This window comes from Somniosus microcephalus, chromosome 8, assembly GCF_052327205.1.
Source record: "Somniosus microcephalus isolate GS21.2 chromosome 8, FLI_Smic_1.0, whole genome shotgun sequence".
NCBI lineage: Eukaryota > Metazoa > Chordata > Chondrichthyes > Squaliformes > Somniosidae > Somniosus > Somniosus microcephalus.
Genome location: NC_140994.1, coordinates 219,994,966 through 220,012,154, shown reverse-complemented (window position 1 = coordinate 220,012,154; position 17,189 = coordinate 219,994,966). Strand labels below are relative to the sequence as shown.

The 17,189-nt window shown below is 50.1% G+C and overlaps 1 protein-coding gene across 1 annotated transcript in view; it reads left to right on the top strand.

Moving 5' to 3' along the window:
- The window catches only part of LOC147114112 (uncharacterized), a 115,533-nt gene that overhangs the window by 12,671 nt on the left and 85,673 nt on the right, over nucleotides 1-17,189 (top strand). The window contains exon 5 of the mRNA XM_085996188.1: nucleotides 12,480-12,552. Within this exon, the coding sequence (XP_085852314.1) occupies nucleotides 12,480-12,552 (73 nt within the window). The remainder of the gene's footprint in view (nucleotides 1-12,479; nucleotides 12,553-17,189) is intronic.

Here is a 17,189-nt window from a genome sequence, read left to right as displayed (position 1 = left end):
TCCCAAGGCGCCTCACAGGAGTTTTATAATACAAAATATTTGACACCGAGCCACATAAGGATAAATTAGGGCAGGTGACCAAAAGCTTGGTTAAAGAGGTAGGTTTTAAGGAGTGTCTTAAAGGAGGAAGGAGAGGTAGTGAGGCGGAGAGGTTTAGGGGGGGAAATTCCAGAGCTTAGGGCCTAGGCAGCTGAAGGCTCGGCCACCAATGGTTGAGCGATTATAATCAGGGATGTTCAAGAAGGCTGAATCAGAGGAGCGCAGATTTCTCGTGGGGGGTGGTTGTGGGGCTGAAGGAGATTACAGAGATTGGAAGGGGCGAGACCATAGAAGGATTTGAAAACAAGGGTGAGAATTTTGAAATCGAGACGCTGCTTAACCGGGAGCCAATGTAGGTCAGTGAGCACAGGGGTGATGGGCAAACAAGACTTGGTGCGAGTTAGGACACGGGCAGCCGAGTTTTGGATGACCTCAAGTTTACCTAGGGTGGAATGTGAGAGGCCAGCCAGTAGTGCATTGGAATAGTCAAGTCTAGAGGTAACAAAGGCATGGATGAGGGTTTCAGCAGCGGATGAGCTGAGGCAAGGGCAGAGACGGGCAATGTTACGGGGGTGGAAATAGGCGGTCTTTGTTATGCTGCGGATGGGACGGGGGAGAGAGAGAGGCAAAATGGGGTTGAGCATGGGGACTCGGGAGGAAGAGTGATGAATAGGGGCCAGAGACTGAGCACTGGGGGCTCGAGGGAAAGAGGCCGGGGATCAGTGGGATGAGTGAGAGAGAAGGACTAGGGGCTGGATTTTCATTGAGGAGTCGGGTAGGAGGCGGGACTGCAACGTTCGGGGTTGTAGTCCCGCCTCCATCGAGTTCTAGCCAACCCACGCGATTTAGACTTGTTTGACCTTGTTGAGCCCACCCAGCGGGCTCAGTGGGCCAATTAAGGGCCACCCGGCAACAGGTGACATCACAGATTGATATTTCATCTGTCAAGAGCTTTTGACAGATGAAATATCAGTGTTTCACAGCTGTTTGAAGCTGTCAAACACTGACAATCTGTACTCCAAGTTAATTCCTTCCTGCCAGGATGATTTAAAGATCTCCCCGGAACAGAAAGCTGAATGCTGGAACTTTTGATAGATCGCGGCCATTCTGCTTTCTGTGCCGGTGAGATGAGGGACTCCCGAGACATGAGGGAAGGAGGGCTGTAAAGGTATGTAAATATAAGTAAAACTTATTTAAACACTTTAAACACACCAAACCCACTTACCTCTGCACTCATGCACCCATCACTCACCTGAACACTGGACATCTCGACCCCTCCAAGCCCTTCAGCCCGACGGCCCGCCTCGCTAACTTGGCGTGGTTTGGAGCCGTCAGGAATCCCACATTTCAATCATGAAAATAGGGATTAGGCTAAAAACTGCCTGTTAACTACCTGTTAACAGGCAGTTAATTGGCACTAATCCCCTTCCCGCCTCTGGGAGGCGGGTCCCGGTGCGGGTCGGGTACCCGTCTCCTTTGAAACTGGCATGGAGGCGGGTTCCGGGTGGGATGGGTTCGTGCCCCCCCACCCCCCCACCCCCCGATTTCGGGATTTTAACCCCCCACACGCCTCCAATCCTGCCTCTACGGCCCAATGAAAATCCTGCCCTAGGGATGGGGGAGTCCGAAGAGAGGGAGACAGGTTTTGGGAGATTGGGGCTCGAGCACTGGGGCAGAGTGGCAAACTGTTAATGGGAGTGGGAGCAGTGCTGAGAGAGGAGCAGCCCAGAGCGGTGAGTGAAGCAGCATGGGTAAATAGTCAAATTGGGCGAATGGAGAAAAAAGGAACCGAGACCAAGAATTCTCACTGGAAGAACCAAGAGAGAAGGGAGAAGAAAGGTTTTTGCAGTGTGGGCCATTAAAGGGCAGCACGGTGGCATAGTGGTTAGCACTGTTGCCTCACAGCGCCAGGGACCCGGGTTCAAATCCGGCCTCAGGTGACTGTCTGTGTGGAGTTTGCACATTCTCCCCGTGTTTGCGTGGGTTTCCTCCGGGTGCTCCGGTTTCCTCCCACAGTCCAAAGATGTGCGGGTTAGGTTGATTGGCTATGATTAAAAAAAATTGACCCTTAGTGTTAGGGGGGATTAAATACGTGGGGTTACGGGGATAGGGCTTGGGTGGGATGGCTGTCGGTGTGGGGACCGGGTGCTAGGGTTTGGATGATCAGCCATGATCTCGTTGAATGGCGGAGCAGGCTCGAAGGGCCGAATGGCCTACTCCTGCTCCTATCTTCTATGTTTCTATGTAAACCATGGGATACTTCACCACAAGTGGCTATTGAGGTGTAGACTACAACAACATTTAAAAGAGAAAGGGATAAGTATTTGAAAAGAAGGAATATATAAAGGATCTGAGGTCGGATGGGATTACAGGAGCGAGCTCCAGGTACCAAGTGGTCTCCACCTGTGCTGTAATTTCTCTCATTCTATGAAAACGCTCCTTTATTGACTCTGCGTCAGGAGATGTTGGTGCTGAGCTGTGTTTAGGATGCTGTGCCCTGTGAGATGTGCCCCAAACACCGAGCTCGCTGCCTTTTGTGTGATCTCTCAGTTTGGTCCAGGTTGGCCTGTGCCAGCCGGTTTTGGCGTGTGAAATCTAAGTACAAGTCAGCTCTGAATGAGGCTCCCAGTTCAGAATCTGAGTCCAAACCAGAGTCCGAGGAGATAAGGTGAGAGATTGGGCCTCTTAAAAGTGGCAACAACTGGGGAGCCTGACTGCACCTTGTTCAGTGCAGGGGGATTCTGGCTGTAGTTACAGGGTGAATATCAGTGGGTTATAAGATTACAACTAGATAGAGGTAGGCTAGTGGGGCGTTACACCCATTACTACCAGTTACATATACACTATCAGTGAGTTATTGCTTTACTGTTGGTTGTGAGAGGACTCTGCATGTTACCACTATTACTATTCGTTATTGGCGCACTTTCAGTGAGTTACTATTAGTTACTGGGGAATCAAAGTTCCTCCCGCCTCAGGGTTCCCTTCTTCGCCTGCTCACGGGTCATCTCCTGAACTTCTCACATAGCAGGTGCTGGCGCAAAGATACTCAGCTTCAGGGGACTCAACTTTTATAAGGTAAATGCAATAATATTTTCAGGTGTCACATGATCAAACCTCCACGAATGCTTCCAACCAGAGTTGGCCACCCTACACTGAGCCAATGAGGCCAAGAAGGCCTCAATCCTTCATCTGTGTTGATTTAGCTAACCTCAACCAGGGCGACAGTGTAGCTGTTACAGTTGACCTTAGCATTCCCAGCCTAGGGGAATAAGTCAGGTTCCTGTCTCCGCTATCGAAGAAACCTTGCTAGAAATCATGTTGAGGGCAAGATCAGATTTGGTTGAAGAATCTACTTGCTTGGAAAATTACCAGTTGAATACTGGAGGGCCTCTGATGCAGGTAGAACTGTTCGCCGGTGTGAGTCAATGCCTTCAGGAAAGGAAAATTGAAACAAGAAAAAACCTTGTATGAGTAATTTCGTCTGAAAGCTGTTGATAGCAGAACAGTGTTGACTCGTGTACGCTCTGAGCAATGTCTACAAATGTGACTACACTTCAAACGTAATTCATTGGCTTTGAAGCACTTTGGGACAACAACAACAACAACTTGCATTTATATAGCATCTTTAACGTAGTAAAATGTCCCAAGGTGCTTCACAGGAGGGTTATCAAAGAAGATTTGACACCGAGCCACATAAGGAGCTCTTAGGACACAGAGGTAGGTTTTAAGGAGCTTCTTAAAGAAGGAGGGAGAGGTAGAGAGGCGGAGAGGTTTAGGGAGGGAATTCCAGAGCTTAGGGCCTGGGCAGCTGAAGGCACGGCCGCCAATGGTGGAGTGACTAAAATCAGGGATGGTCAAGAGGCCAGATTTGGAGGAACGCAGAGATCTCGGAGAGTTGTAGGGCTGGAGGAGGTTACAGAGATAGGGAAGGGTGAGGACATGGAGGGATTTAAAAACAAGGATGAGAATTTTAAAATTAATGCACTGCTAGACCGGGATATTCTGAGGATGTGGAAGGTGCTATATAAATGTAGTCTTTATTTATTTTTAAAAACATGAGAAAGTAAGTTGCAGTTATTTTTAACGACTGCAATAGAAAGAAAGCTTCATGTACGGTACATACACTGAACTGAGTCAAGGAGGTGACATAATTAAGGGATTAACATTTACAATGGTGAACAGGAAGGAAAGATTGAAAAATTAGATGCTTACCAGAAAATGACTGACTGTTCAACAGCAAGTCACTCTGAATAATCACTGCATTTTTGAAATAATTTTCTTTGTATAAACTACTGTTCACTGTGCGTTCCTCAACTACACGTTTTAAATCTGCTCCTTGGGATATCCTGTCGCGTAACATAATGTTCTAGATCAATCTGATAGCACACAGTTCTAGACTGATGTGATATTCTTCTGTATAATGTACTGTTTAAGGTCAGTGTGTTACTGAGCAACATAACATGCTGTTCTAGGTCAATGGAATACTGCGACACATTATTAACTTTTACGTCATTCTTTACCACCAGTGCAATATGCTATTCGAAACCACTGTGATACTTTGCAGCATTAATGTACTGGTCTAGATCAACGTGATACCATCAACATAACACACTGGTTTTTTTTTAGTTTCAAGGTAAGAGGCAGGAGGTTATGAGGGGATTTGAGGAAAAACTTTTTCACCCAGAGGGTGGTTGGAATCTGGAACTCACTGCCTGAAAGGGTGGGAGAGGCAGGAACCCTCACAATATTCAAGAAGCATTTAGATGAGCACTTGAAATGCCATAGCATACAAGGCTGTGGACCAAGTGCTGGAAAATGGGATTAGAATAGACAGGGCTTGATCGCCGGCGCAGACACGATGGGCTGAAGGGCCTCTTTCTGTGCTGCATAACTCTATGGGTCAGATTTTCAGTGTGCCGTGAGGCGGGCTTTTAGGCATGCGGGGGGCAAAAATCCTGAATTCGGGGGTCCCGACACCATCCCGCCCAAAACCCGCCTCCACGTAAGTTTCAAAGGAGGCGGGTACCCGCCCCGCACTGGGACCCACCGACCCGAGGCGGGAAGGGATTAGTGCCAATTAACTGCCTGTTAACAGGTAGTTAACAGGCAGTTTTTAGCCTAATCCCTATTTTGAGGGGTGTCGTGTGGGATTCCCGACGGCTCCAAACCACGCCAGGTTAGAGCAGGCGGGCCGTCGGGTTGAAGGACTTGGAGGAGTCGCGATGTCAGTGTTCAGGTGAGTGATGGGTGCATGAGTGCAAAGGTAAGTGTGTTTGGTGTGTTTAAAGTGTGTAAAGAAATTCAAATTACCTGTACTTACCTTAACAGCCATTCTTCCTCTAGGTGTCGGGAGTCTTTCACTCAGCCAGCACTGAAAGCTGAATGGCTGCAATCTGTCAAAAGTGACAGCCTTCAGCTTTCAGTACCAGTGAGAGTTCTAACTGAGTCTGCATAGAAGGACTCAGGTTAGAAGTCAGACTGTCAGTGTTTGACAGCTTCAAACAGCTGTGAAACACTGATATTTTATCTGTCAACACCTCTTGACAGATGAAATTTGAGTCTGTGACGTCACCTGTTGCCAGGTGGCCCTTAATTGGCCTGCTGAGCCCGCTGGGTGGGCTCAACAAGGTCAATCAAGGGAAAATCGCGTGGATTGGCCGGACGTCGATGGAGGCGGGACTAAAACCCGAAAGTTGTAGTACCGCCTCCTTCCCGACTGCTGAATGAAAATCCAGCCCTATGACTCTCTCTCTATCTATGACACTAAGGCCTAGAAATTCAGTTGGGCGCGCCAGCCGTTAGCGCCTTAGGAGGAGTAGATCTCGAGCGCTAGGCGCTTAGCGCCCGGGCGCAACGCGATCTGCGCCTCGCCCCAACTTCAATACACATTTAGCGCCAGCGCAAAGTCTTAGCGCGCGCCCTGCTGCGCGCGCAGATCATGACGTCATTTACGAGTGCAATGCCCTTTGTGCGCCCCAAACCGGAACTTCACTCGCGCCGGCCCATTGTGCGCCGGGCGGCCCGAACGACTGTGAAATGGAACGGTACACAGCCGAGCCGGGCCACGGGGAGCGCTAATTAAAGGGCACTTACCCTGCACTATAAAGGGCCGCCATTTTGCAGCATTCACTCTTGTGCAACGGTTTTTTGGACAGAGACCAAGGAGGAGAGCTTACTAGTTTGGACCAACACTAGGACAGGTATTTTTGGCTCAGGCCAGAGCTTAGCAATTATCTTTGCCTTCATTGAGAGCTCAGTGTTTGCCAGCATATAATGGGGGCTGCATTGGGTGGCAACGCTGACTTTCAGCCTTATGCCAGAAGGGCTTACAGACGCCGTGAGAGAGTGGCAGCCCTGGCTAGATGCAGAGGGGGCAACAGGCGTCGCCAACTGAGGCCTTACCCACCCAGGGTATACCGCCAGCAGACCTCCTATCTGACCATGTCTGCCGCGATGTGTGTTAGGAGGCTGCGATTCAGAAGGGAGGTGGTTGCAGACATCTGCCGGCTGCTTCACAGAGATCTGCAGCCACAGCTGATGTGCAGGACGTCTCTGTCGGTGGCAGTGAAGGTGACGGTGGCTCTCAACTTCTATGCCACCGGCTCCTTCCAATCCGCTGCTGGGGACATCGCTAACATCTCCCAGTTCGCCGTGCATTGCTGCATCCGCCAGGTGACCGAAGCCCTTTTCAGAAGGAGACATCAATTCATCTCCTTCCCCATGACCCTGGACAAGCAGCAGCAGCGTGCAGTGGGATTTGCAAGAATAGCGGGCTTCCCCATGGTGCAGGGCGCCATTGACTGCACGCATGTGGCTTTGCGGGCACCTCTTGAGCATGCCGAGGATTACCGCAACCGGAAGGGCTACCATTCCCTCAATGTACAGCTGGTGTGTGACCACAGGCAGCGCATCCTAGCTGTCAATGCCCGCTTTCCAGGCAGCAGCCACGATGCCTTTATCCTGCGACAGACAACTGTGGCTGACATGTTCCAGGCACAGCCTCCCCCAAGAGGATGGCTTATCGGGGACAAAGGCTATCCTTTGTGTACCTGGCTCATGACCCCGCTCCGCGTGCCCACGACCCCTGCTGAAGAGGCATACAACGAGAGCCATCAAGCGACTAGGAACATCATAGAACAAACAATCGGTGTCCTCAAGCAACGGTTCCGCTGTCTCGATCACTCCGGGGGAGCCCTCCAGTATTCGCAGGATCGAGTCTCCCAATTCGTCGTCGTTTGCTGCATGCTGCACAACCTGGCTATCCGCAGGACTCAGGCACTGCCACCTCACGTTGGACCACCACCTCAGGAGGAGGAGCAGGAGGAGCATGAGGAGGAGGAGGACGAGGAGTACCAGCCCAGGAGGGAGGCACAAGGTCCAAGGGCCGCCCGTCGGCGGCTTATTGAACGTCACTTCTAGGCCCCCTGTCAGGGAATGGCTTGTGCCAATGAAAGAACATGATTGCAGCCGCTCCGCAAGCCCTCAGTCGGTTAAGGCAACAAACACTTCAAAGATCAAACATGGACAATGTTAATAAATAAAATGGTTTATTGTTCAAACTCAGGTCCCTTCCCACATGAAAACCAAAAACAGACGAAACCCCCAAAAAACACTCAAACACATTACTCGCTCCCACAACCTGGAGAGGATTAACAAAATAGTGCAACTAAAATGGCCGTCATTCTCGGCCTTCGTAAAAAACAAACATCACATCATCAGCCTTCAAAAAACAAACATCCAATTCTCGGCCTCAAAAAACAAACACAACTGGCCACACATTCGACTATTTGGCCCGCTAGGGCGATGCCTTGGCCATCTTTGTGTGGCCCCTGCCCGCCCTGCTGCTCCTCCTCAAAGTAAGGCCACTGGCTGCTGCAAGGCTGGGGGCAGGCTCCTGAGGGGCACATGTCGTGATGGCAGATGCCCTTGGGGGTCGGCCTAGTCGAGGTCTGGCCGTCGAGCGGGCGGCTGTTGAATGCTGCAGCTGTGGCTGGCCAGCATCAGTCGCTGCAGCAGCTCCTGCCAGCTCCACTGGGGGAGTGGCAGTGGCGGCTGGAGGAATGGGGGCAAGCTGGCGGATGGCAGGCGCTCGCTGGTCGCCTGAGACACTGGCACTCGCCCGGGCCAGCACTGCAGCATGCGCACCAATCTGCCGAGGGACAGACCGCTGTGCTGCTGCAGCGCGCCGGGTGCCCTGGCGATGCCTGGCTGACACAGCGAGTGTGGCAGCAGTGAGTGCCCGTGTTGACCTGTTCACTGACCGCATCAGAGCAGCCAGTGACTGGACGGCACCACTGATCACCTGGCCAGTCGCTGCCAGAGCTGCCCCGAATTCCACCCGACTCGCTGCCTGATCTGCCCCAAATTCCGCCCGACTCGCTGCCAGAGCTGCCCCGAATTCCGCCCGACTCGCTGCCTGATCTGCCCGGAATTCAGCCCGACTGGTGGCCTCTGAGGGCCCGAACTCGGTCACACTCCGAGAGAGGGACTCGATGGCCTCAGGCAACCGTGCCACTGCCGCCATGAGCTCCATGTGCCGGCGCTCCGAGTCCGCGGACAAGTCCTCGAGGCGTTCCATCTCCTCGGCGAAGACCATCTCCGGACTGGAGGCCGGACTCTCCCTCTGGGGAGAAGGCCGCCGAGCTGGCCGACCCTTCCTGCGTTGCTGGACGCCGCTGGGCCTAACAATTGGACTCCCCTCCGACGCATCCCCCCTCTGGGGAGAAGGCCACCGAGCTTCCACCCCCCTCCCGCGTTTCTGCAGGCCGCAGGTCCCATGAGCTCCCCTCCACTTCGACACTTCCGCCACGCTCCCCTCCAGGGAAGACGTGTCCCCTACATTGGCCTGGGTGGCGGCGGCTGAGGGTTCCCCTGATGGGCCGCCTTCCTCTTGCTCCTCCTCCTGCTCCTCTTCTGAGGGGCTGTCACTGGCAAGTTCAGGGACCTCCTCCTCACCATCTGAAAGCAGGAAGGCACAAGAGTAGCTTTAGACTGAGGAGAGGGCATCAGCAAGGGATGCATGAGTGGTGGCATTCAGCGCATTGGTCGGACAGTGGCAAAGGATATAGATCTGATGCGCAAGTGGGACGAGAGAGGTCCAAACGTGGATGTCCTTACCATTGGTGCCCAGAACAGGGTCGGCATCTCCACATGCAACAGGGCCAATCACCCGGGCACCCATGATGCGCTCCACGCGATGTTGAAGCTCGGTGAGCGGCTGGATCTGGGGTCGGCCTCCCCCGGTCGCAGTCCGGCTCTTCCGATTATTAGCCAGCTTGGCCTGCAAGAGAAAGGACGGCCTCTAAGTACAGTGTGTCGCCCTGATCTTGTGTGCACTGCCTCCCATGGTGGAATAGCCTGGCCAGTGTGTCGCCCTGATCTTGTGTGCACTGCCTCCCATGGTGGAATAGTTTGGCCAGTGTGTTAAGTGCAGAATATGCAATTGATGTTCATGCCTGTCCCATCGCTGCTGGATGAGGGCTGGCCATTAGGGCTTTCAGGTCCCTTTGCCCATAATGTGAGGTGCACATGCAAGGATGAGGAGGTCACTGGAAAGGGTACTCACCCTGACAATGCGAGTGAGGTCATTAAACTTTTTGCGGCATTGGACACCGCTCCTGGGGACCTCGCTGTTGGCTGACAGCTTGCTGGCGACATGCCTCCAGGCTCTCCTGTAGACGCGGAACGGCGCCTTCTTGCCATTGTCCGGGTACAAAACATGGTACCTCTTCTCCACACCACCAACCAGCACACTCAGATCACACTCTGAGAAGCGCTGCGCACGTTCACGGGCCTTCTGCATGGCTTCAGGCGCTATTTGGGTCCAGCAGCAGTGTTCAGGCCTAGCTGGAGGGCTCCACTATCCAGGGCGTGGCAGCAGACACAGTCGACCCTTCCCCCTTAAGAGCTGGCCGGCGCCAGGGTGTCTGCTGTCAATCACGAGATGGCCGCACCTGCGCTGCGCCCGGCCTCGACGCTATCGATCAGCACCTCCGGCTTAGCGCCCAAAGAGAGGCGTCCAGCACCAGTTTTAGCGCTCGAGCGAACTCTTAGGGCGAAGCTAATGAATATCGGTGAAGTGGCCTCGATTTGGCGGCGGGCGCAAACTTTAGCGGCCACCCCACTTTACTGCCCCAAAAGTGGCTACAATGAATTTCTAGGCCTAAAGTTTGATTTTTAAAGCAGGTACTGATGGTGGAAGCCTTTCATTAGGAGGTCAGATTTTCTCTTTAAAGAGGGGTCCTGATGGGTGGAACAGCTGTTTAGTTGGAACAGGCTCCATATCAATTTCTACAGATGTGTTTCACTGCTGTACACATTTATATTTCAGCCTCTTAAAAAGAAAGGCATGAGCATGTAGCTCAATAGAGAAATGATTCAGAATTACTTGTTTATATTAGAACAAAAACTCTTGACTCTAATAAATGCAAGGTTCAGTGTTGTTGCAATTTATGTTGTATGTTGTGTAGAAATAACAACCCCACAGGTCCTACATTTACAAATGACAAACAATATTTTTTTATGCTATATTGTAGTCAGAAAATTATGCAGAAAATTCAGGGCAGCTATATTTTGGGGCAAATTTAAGGGGGCATGCAATCACTGAGTAATACGACAGAAAACTCTTCAGTGGTGTTTGTACACAGAAATCAATACATTGCCAATGGTGTTTATGGTGGTGAAGATATGGGGCCAGAAGCTCAGTTCAGGGTCAAATGGGATTCTGAGGTTGCAATCAGTCTGAGACAGTGGCCAGGGAGGGGAATGGAGTCAGGGCAAGGGTACAGAGTTTGTGGCAGGAGCTTAAGTCGGTGGCTCTGGCCTTCCCAATGTTTATCTGGAGGAAATTGCGGCTTATTCAAGACTGGATGAAAGACCAGCAGCCGGACAGCACCGATGCAGTGGAGGGATCAAGAAATGTGGTGCAGAGGTAGAGCTGGATATCATCAGTGCACATGTGGAAGCTGACCCCATGTCTGTGGAATATATTCCCAAACCGCAGCATGTAGATGAGGAAAAGCAGTGGCCAAGGATAACTTTGATTAAGACCATTTTAGTCTGTGGTAGGGGCAGAAGCCAAATTGGAGGGATTCAAACACTGAGTTGCAGGAGAGATAGACACAGATTTGAGAGGCGAAAATATGTTCAAGGACTTAGGAGGTTGGAGATGGAGCAGAAGTTTGTAAGTACAGAGTGGTCATGGGTGGGTTTTTGATGAAGGAGGTGATGAAAGAGTTTTTGAAAGGGAGACAGTAGCTGAGTGGAGGGATTTCAGCTCGCATGGGGACCAGGAAGGAATGATGGATGGTCAGCAGTTTAGGTGGAATGGGGAGCAAGAGGTGGTTCTCATGGCTTAGACGAGCTGAGAGAGGGCATTTGGGGGTGGGGGCGGGGGTGGGGGGGAGAGGTTTAGGTCAATGGGCATGGGGAAGGGGATAAGCAGCAGACATGGCTGAATGGACAATCTCTATCTTGGCGACAAAGAAACCCATGAGTTCTTCTCACCTGGTGGAGGTGAGGGGAGAGGGGAGAAGGATTTAAGGAAATACTTCGTTGTGGAGAAAAGAAGCCAGAAGTTATCTTTGCTCTCTCGGGTGATCCTAGATCCTGGATTAAAGAAGATGAAGGTGGGGCCATTCTGGGGGAATGACTGGAATGTGAAACTATGATGGTTTTGTTGGGGACAAGGACATCAACTGCTGCGGTGAGGGAGTAGTTGATCAAATTGATGGCTGCAGAGGAATTTGGGGTGAATGGAGGGTCAAAGGCTAAACAATTGGAAGTTTGAAATGCAGTTGTAAGTGACTTGGGGGAGAGTTTTTTTTCCCCCAGAGGCGGTCACAGTTGGAAGTGGGTATGGGGAATGTGGTTGGTTAAGGGATACAAAGATGTGGTCAGAGATGGCCTTGTCGGTGGTCTTGATCACTGACGAGGCTATCTCCAACCAGGTAAGCCACCGAAGCTTTGCTATTACGGTCTGTAATATCACCTGGTCCTCTCAGCAGGATTACTGCCTTGATTCATTTGACTTTTTACATGAAATGGACAATGTCTATTTCTTTATTCATTACCTTGAATCTAGTGGACAAAGTATTTTCACTATATTGTCCTGTGTATGTGGAGCTGACTGGAGTAGAAATTGAACTTGGTCTATTAGAAGGAGCAGGCGTGATGCGACACATACAGAACATTCCTCGTATTGTATTTTATTTTACTATCAACAGGTTTTAGAATTTTTCAGCAAGTTCCCTGATCTTCCAGACTAAGTAAAAATAAATCACTGTATCACATTCTTCAGTGACTGAATTAGTAAAACATCATGACCGGTTGACAATCTAGCAGATGTCAAATAGGACGCTGGGAGATATCTTTTCTGTATTTTGTAGCTATGTGATAAAATATCCAGATAAACTCTGATCTAACTTAATCATCTATTTCAGTTTCCAGTTGAAAATGGACCAAAGACTTGGTACAAATCAATGTTCAAAGACGGTTACAGTGTACTAAAGGCAGGTAAACAGCATTTCATTCTCTGCTGTGTTTACATGGAATTAACACATAATACAAATATATTGGTCCGTAATTTGTGGTCAGCGGCAAGGCAAAGGCGCTCGCCGCTGGCCCCGAAGAAAGCTGCCCAGAGATCGCGCGATCTCTGTGGTGAGAAGGTTGCCTTTAACGACATTTCATTAATTGCAGCGCTGTGAATAGGGGATTCCTATGGCGGTGCTGCAGTGACGTCAACAAGCTGTCTAAGCAGCCAATCACATTGAATAGTTCTCACAGACAGGAAATGAGAAGCTACTTTTATCCGGACTTTTTAAAAAAGTTACAGAGAACAAAATAAAGATTGGGACTTTCACACGGGGATATGGTAGAAGCTGAAATATCATGAACAAACTTTAAAAAAACTTTTAGGGGGAAAAATTGGGTTGCTTTGCGCCTCCCGTTAGTGTCCCGGGGGCACAAAGCTCTGAGCGCTCGGGCACAGCACTGCTAACACCTCCCGCGAAATTCAGCAAGAGGTTAGCGGCGGCAGTAGGCGGTAGTGCCCCCCAGCATTGCACTGCCGGCACTGACATCATTGCTGTGCGAAGCACCCCGCTTGGCCCCGGCTCCAACCTTGGGTTGCGCCCCCTGACCTATCGCCGGGCGATATGTCCGACAGGATTAGGGGAGCACTTTTTCAGCCACCGCGGCACTACTTAAAGGGCAGGTGTCAGGCGGCCATTTTTTTTGGCCAACTATCAGCACCTGCCCCCCTTCCCCTTTTTTATGCGGGGTGCCAGCCTCGATCGCTCAGCCCGGCACCCCACTCCCAGTGGTTCAATAGGGCCCAGTGCATGCAGCACTAGGCCCCACCCCTTACATCAGGGGAGGGAGGCCTACAATACTGCGGCGCTACATGCCGACACGCGTGGTGCTGTTGCACGTAGCGCCGCGAAATTCACTGGTAGCGCCCCAAGTAGGAGGGAGAGCGCTTTCAGTCATGCCCTGCCTCCTGCTTGGGCCGCTACTATTGAATTTACGGCGCAGGGGCACTAACTTTTTCAGAGTGCAGCAGCGCTAGCACCCCGTAGGGGGTGCCACTGAATTTTTCCCCCTTAAAGTTTAAAAAAAATTGTACTTTTTTATTATAATGGAGAAATTTTACACTCCAAAAATATAAAAATTAGTTTTTCAGGGCCAGAACGTTTGTTTACCAGTCAATATGCTGTGAAAACCCCAGTTACACCTATTCCAACAAGGCTTAACATTTAATGGGTTATTTAATAGTGATATTATCGCAGAAAAGCCCAAGTTTTCATCAGTTTCACTGATTTCACTGATTGCTGGCCATGGGGGCCGAGGGGAGGGGGGGGTAGCGGTGGCTCCACATCGCAGCCAATGTGGGAGCAGTGAATGACTGACCGCAACTTCAGGATTTCTATGTTTAGATACGCATGTATTAAATCTTGAAGTTGCAGTCAGTTTCAAAATGGTAATGACGGCGAACGCTGACAATTCACTGTCATTACCCATCGCAAATTCCGGGCCAATGTACTTAAAAATTCTTCAGCAGCTGTTACCAGGAAGACTTGGAAATGCCTCATTTTAAAATGTAGTTGTGTATATGCTAATAAAAGGGTGTATATATCCTGTCACTGGTCCTGGGTTGACATCCATGCATTTGGTAAATCACTATTTCAGGATAATAATTTTTCCCCTTTATATTGTTTTTATTGGAATATTTTAAAATATGATCATTATTAGGTTTTACGGGAGGGTTAATATAGATCTCATCTGCATTTCTTGCTGTATTATGCTAGCTGGAAAATCACATAAAAGTGCAGTAATTTTTTTCTGTGCTCAGTTGGAATGTGCTGACACACTCTTGATTTCTGATCTCATTTCAAAAGATGGCCGTACAAAATCTAAAACATTGTTTGCTAAAATCAACGACTGCAAAACAGTGAACTAAGTCTGGTAGAATATTCCAACCCTGACAGTGTGGGGTTTGCAAGATGTGTTACATTTTTTTTCATCAATTTTCTCCCTGGTCTGATTCTGAGCTATACAGCCCCGAAGATTGCCGAGTCAGTTTTCAGCGTATGTACAGTTACCTGACGTCAGCCTACGAATAACTGAGAACGACACCAGAGAACAATTAAACAGGTCTTTACTCAATGGAGATGCCACGAGGACTGCCTGGGCGGTCCCGTGGTTTGCGACGTGACGCCATCGCGTTTGCCCACATTTTCCCGCGCTCTTAAAGGGGCCACGCCCCGTACATGCAAACTCTATATACAAAACACAGTAATGCCTAACACAATGGTACAGGTTTAGGCTGGTGTTAGAACATCGTTAAAGAGAATTATATACAGTTAGCCAGAGTCATTCAGTGGTTCTGCCACACTATCACTATAGTTACCAAGCTGGCTTGTTCTGTTCCCATCTGAAAGGGACATCATTTATCACTGAGAATGAAGAACAACCATTTTTATTATTATGGTTACAATTGATCAGAGATCTGTTGTTTCCTTTTATAATAGACTATGGGCTAAAAATTGAGTAGCGCCCCAAAAGGGGTGCTAACTTCGCCGGGGCGCTAAAAGGAGCGCCCCGGAAAAATTAGCACACCCACGCCGGAAATTGAGTGGTTGCGCCCCAAGAGGGAAGCGGGGCACTACTGGAAGCGCCCTGCATCCCTCTTGGGGCGCTGTGAGTCAATATTGCGGTGCTGCAGCACGTCGCGCCATGGTATTGCAGGCCTTCCTCCCCTTCTTAAAGGGGAGGGGCCTTGTGCAGCGCGACCTGGGGCCCAGCTGGGCCCCCGGGGATCGGGAGTGCAGGCAAAAAAGCCCGGCACTCAAGAGAAGTGCCGGGCTCTTGGAGCGCAGCCAGCACTCTGCGGGGTGGGGGGGGTGGTTTCAGGAGGTCTGGGACGGGAGCGCAGGCAGGTGCTGGCAGGCGGCCAGCAACAAAAATGGCCGCCCCACACCTCGCCTTTAAATTGCACCTCCCCGGCCGCAGGTATGCCCCCCTGACCCCGTCGGACATAGCGTCCCACGGTAAGTCAGGGGACGCTCCCGAAGATTGTGGCCGGGGCATGAGCGGGGCGCTGCGCACGCTAATGACATCATCACCAGTGGCGCGGCGCCGCCGGGCGCTACCGGTTAGCACCACCACTAACCTCCCGCTGAATTTTGCGGGAGGAGTGGGCAGTGCTGCGCCCGGGCGCTAGTTGGTTTGCGTCCCGTTAGCGCCCTCTTAAGGCGCTAATGGGAGGCGCAACCAACTGAATTTTCCCCCTATATTTTTAACATGATAGCAAAATACTGCGGATGCTGGAAATCCGAAATAACAACAGAAAATGCTGGAAAAACTCAGCAGCCCAGGCAACATCCGTGGAGAGAGAAATAGAGTCAACGTTTCGGGTCGAAACCCTTCTACAGAACTGAGAGAAAAGGCAGGAAATGAAACAAAAGGCAGTTTGGGGGGCTGGGAAATGGGGGAGGGGATGAAAGAAGAGACATTAAGAGATATTCAAGGTGAGATGAGATAGTAATAGGATAGGTAAAGGAACAGACAATGGCTCTCGATGAATTGTGAAATGCGCTGGCAGAGTGAGAGACAGCTGTCATGTGGGAGAGAGAGAGAAAAAAGGAAAAGGCACAAACCAAAGGTGTGGATAAAAAATATAAAAATATAATAGAGGCCGAGGTTATGATCTGAAGTTGCCGAACTCGATATTGAGTCCGGAAGGCTGTAAAGTGCCTAATCGGAAGATGAGGTGCTGTTCCTCGAGTTTACGGTGAGCTTCTGTGGAACAATGCAAAAGGCCGCAGACGGTGAGGTCCGAGTGGGAGTGGAACGGTGAATTGAAATGACAGGCGACCGGAAGCTCGGGGTCACCCTTACGGACTGAACGGAGGTGTTCCGCAAAGCGGTCACCCAATCTGCGTTTGGTCTCCCCATTTTTATGGGACTTGATATCTGAGATTACTTTAATTTGGTTACTGCTTTAAGTGAGCACAGGCTGGCCATTAGCAGCATATACATTCTTTGGCTCGTGGCTGTGTAAATAAGGGTGCCTTTGAGTTCCTTTACTTCTCTGATGTCTTTAATTACATTTCAGGAAACTGTGCATGGCCAAAAACTATATATGGGAGGGGAAATGTTTTCACTGTATTGTTTGCAAGTTGCTACCACAGTAAGGTTGGCTGCAATTGTCCATTTGATCTGGCAATTAACAATTAATAGGGGATGAAGGAACAATGTTCATGCAGTGCCTGTTCAGAAAGATGTAATTATTTAAAAATGTGACTACTGGGCTGCAAGAAAGACACAGAGCTATTTGTTATTGCTGACTCACCGAAGGGATATGAGTCTGTTCCAGCAGGCATTTCAGCCATGGCGTCTGGAAATGATGTTGATTGACAGCGTCGTGCTCAGAGCCCAACTGACAAAAAAATAATCTGGAGCATTTCTCAGTTCACCAGTTCCCTTTTTCGCTGTATTGCCATTTGGGTGGAGGCAAAAAACATTTAATCAAGAACATGCATTGTTTACATTAAACAGAGAACTGTTATCAATTCCCTGACTTTCGTTGTTTTGAAAGAGACACTGTGATTACCTGATGTATTCTAATCTGCTGAAGCCTGGTCTTG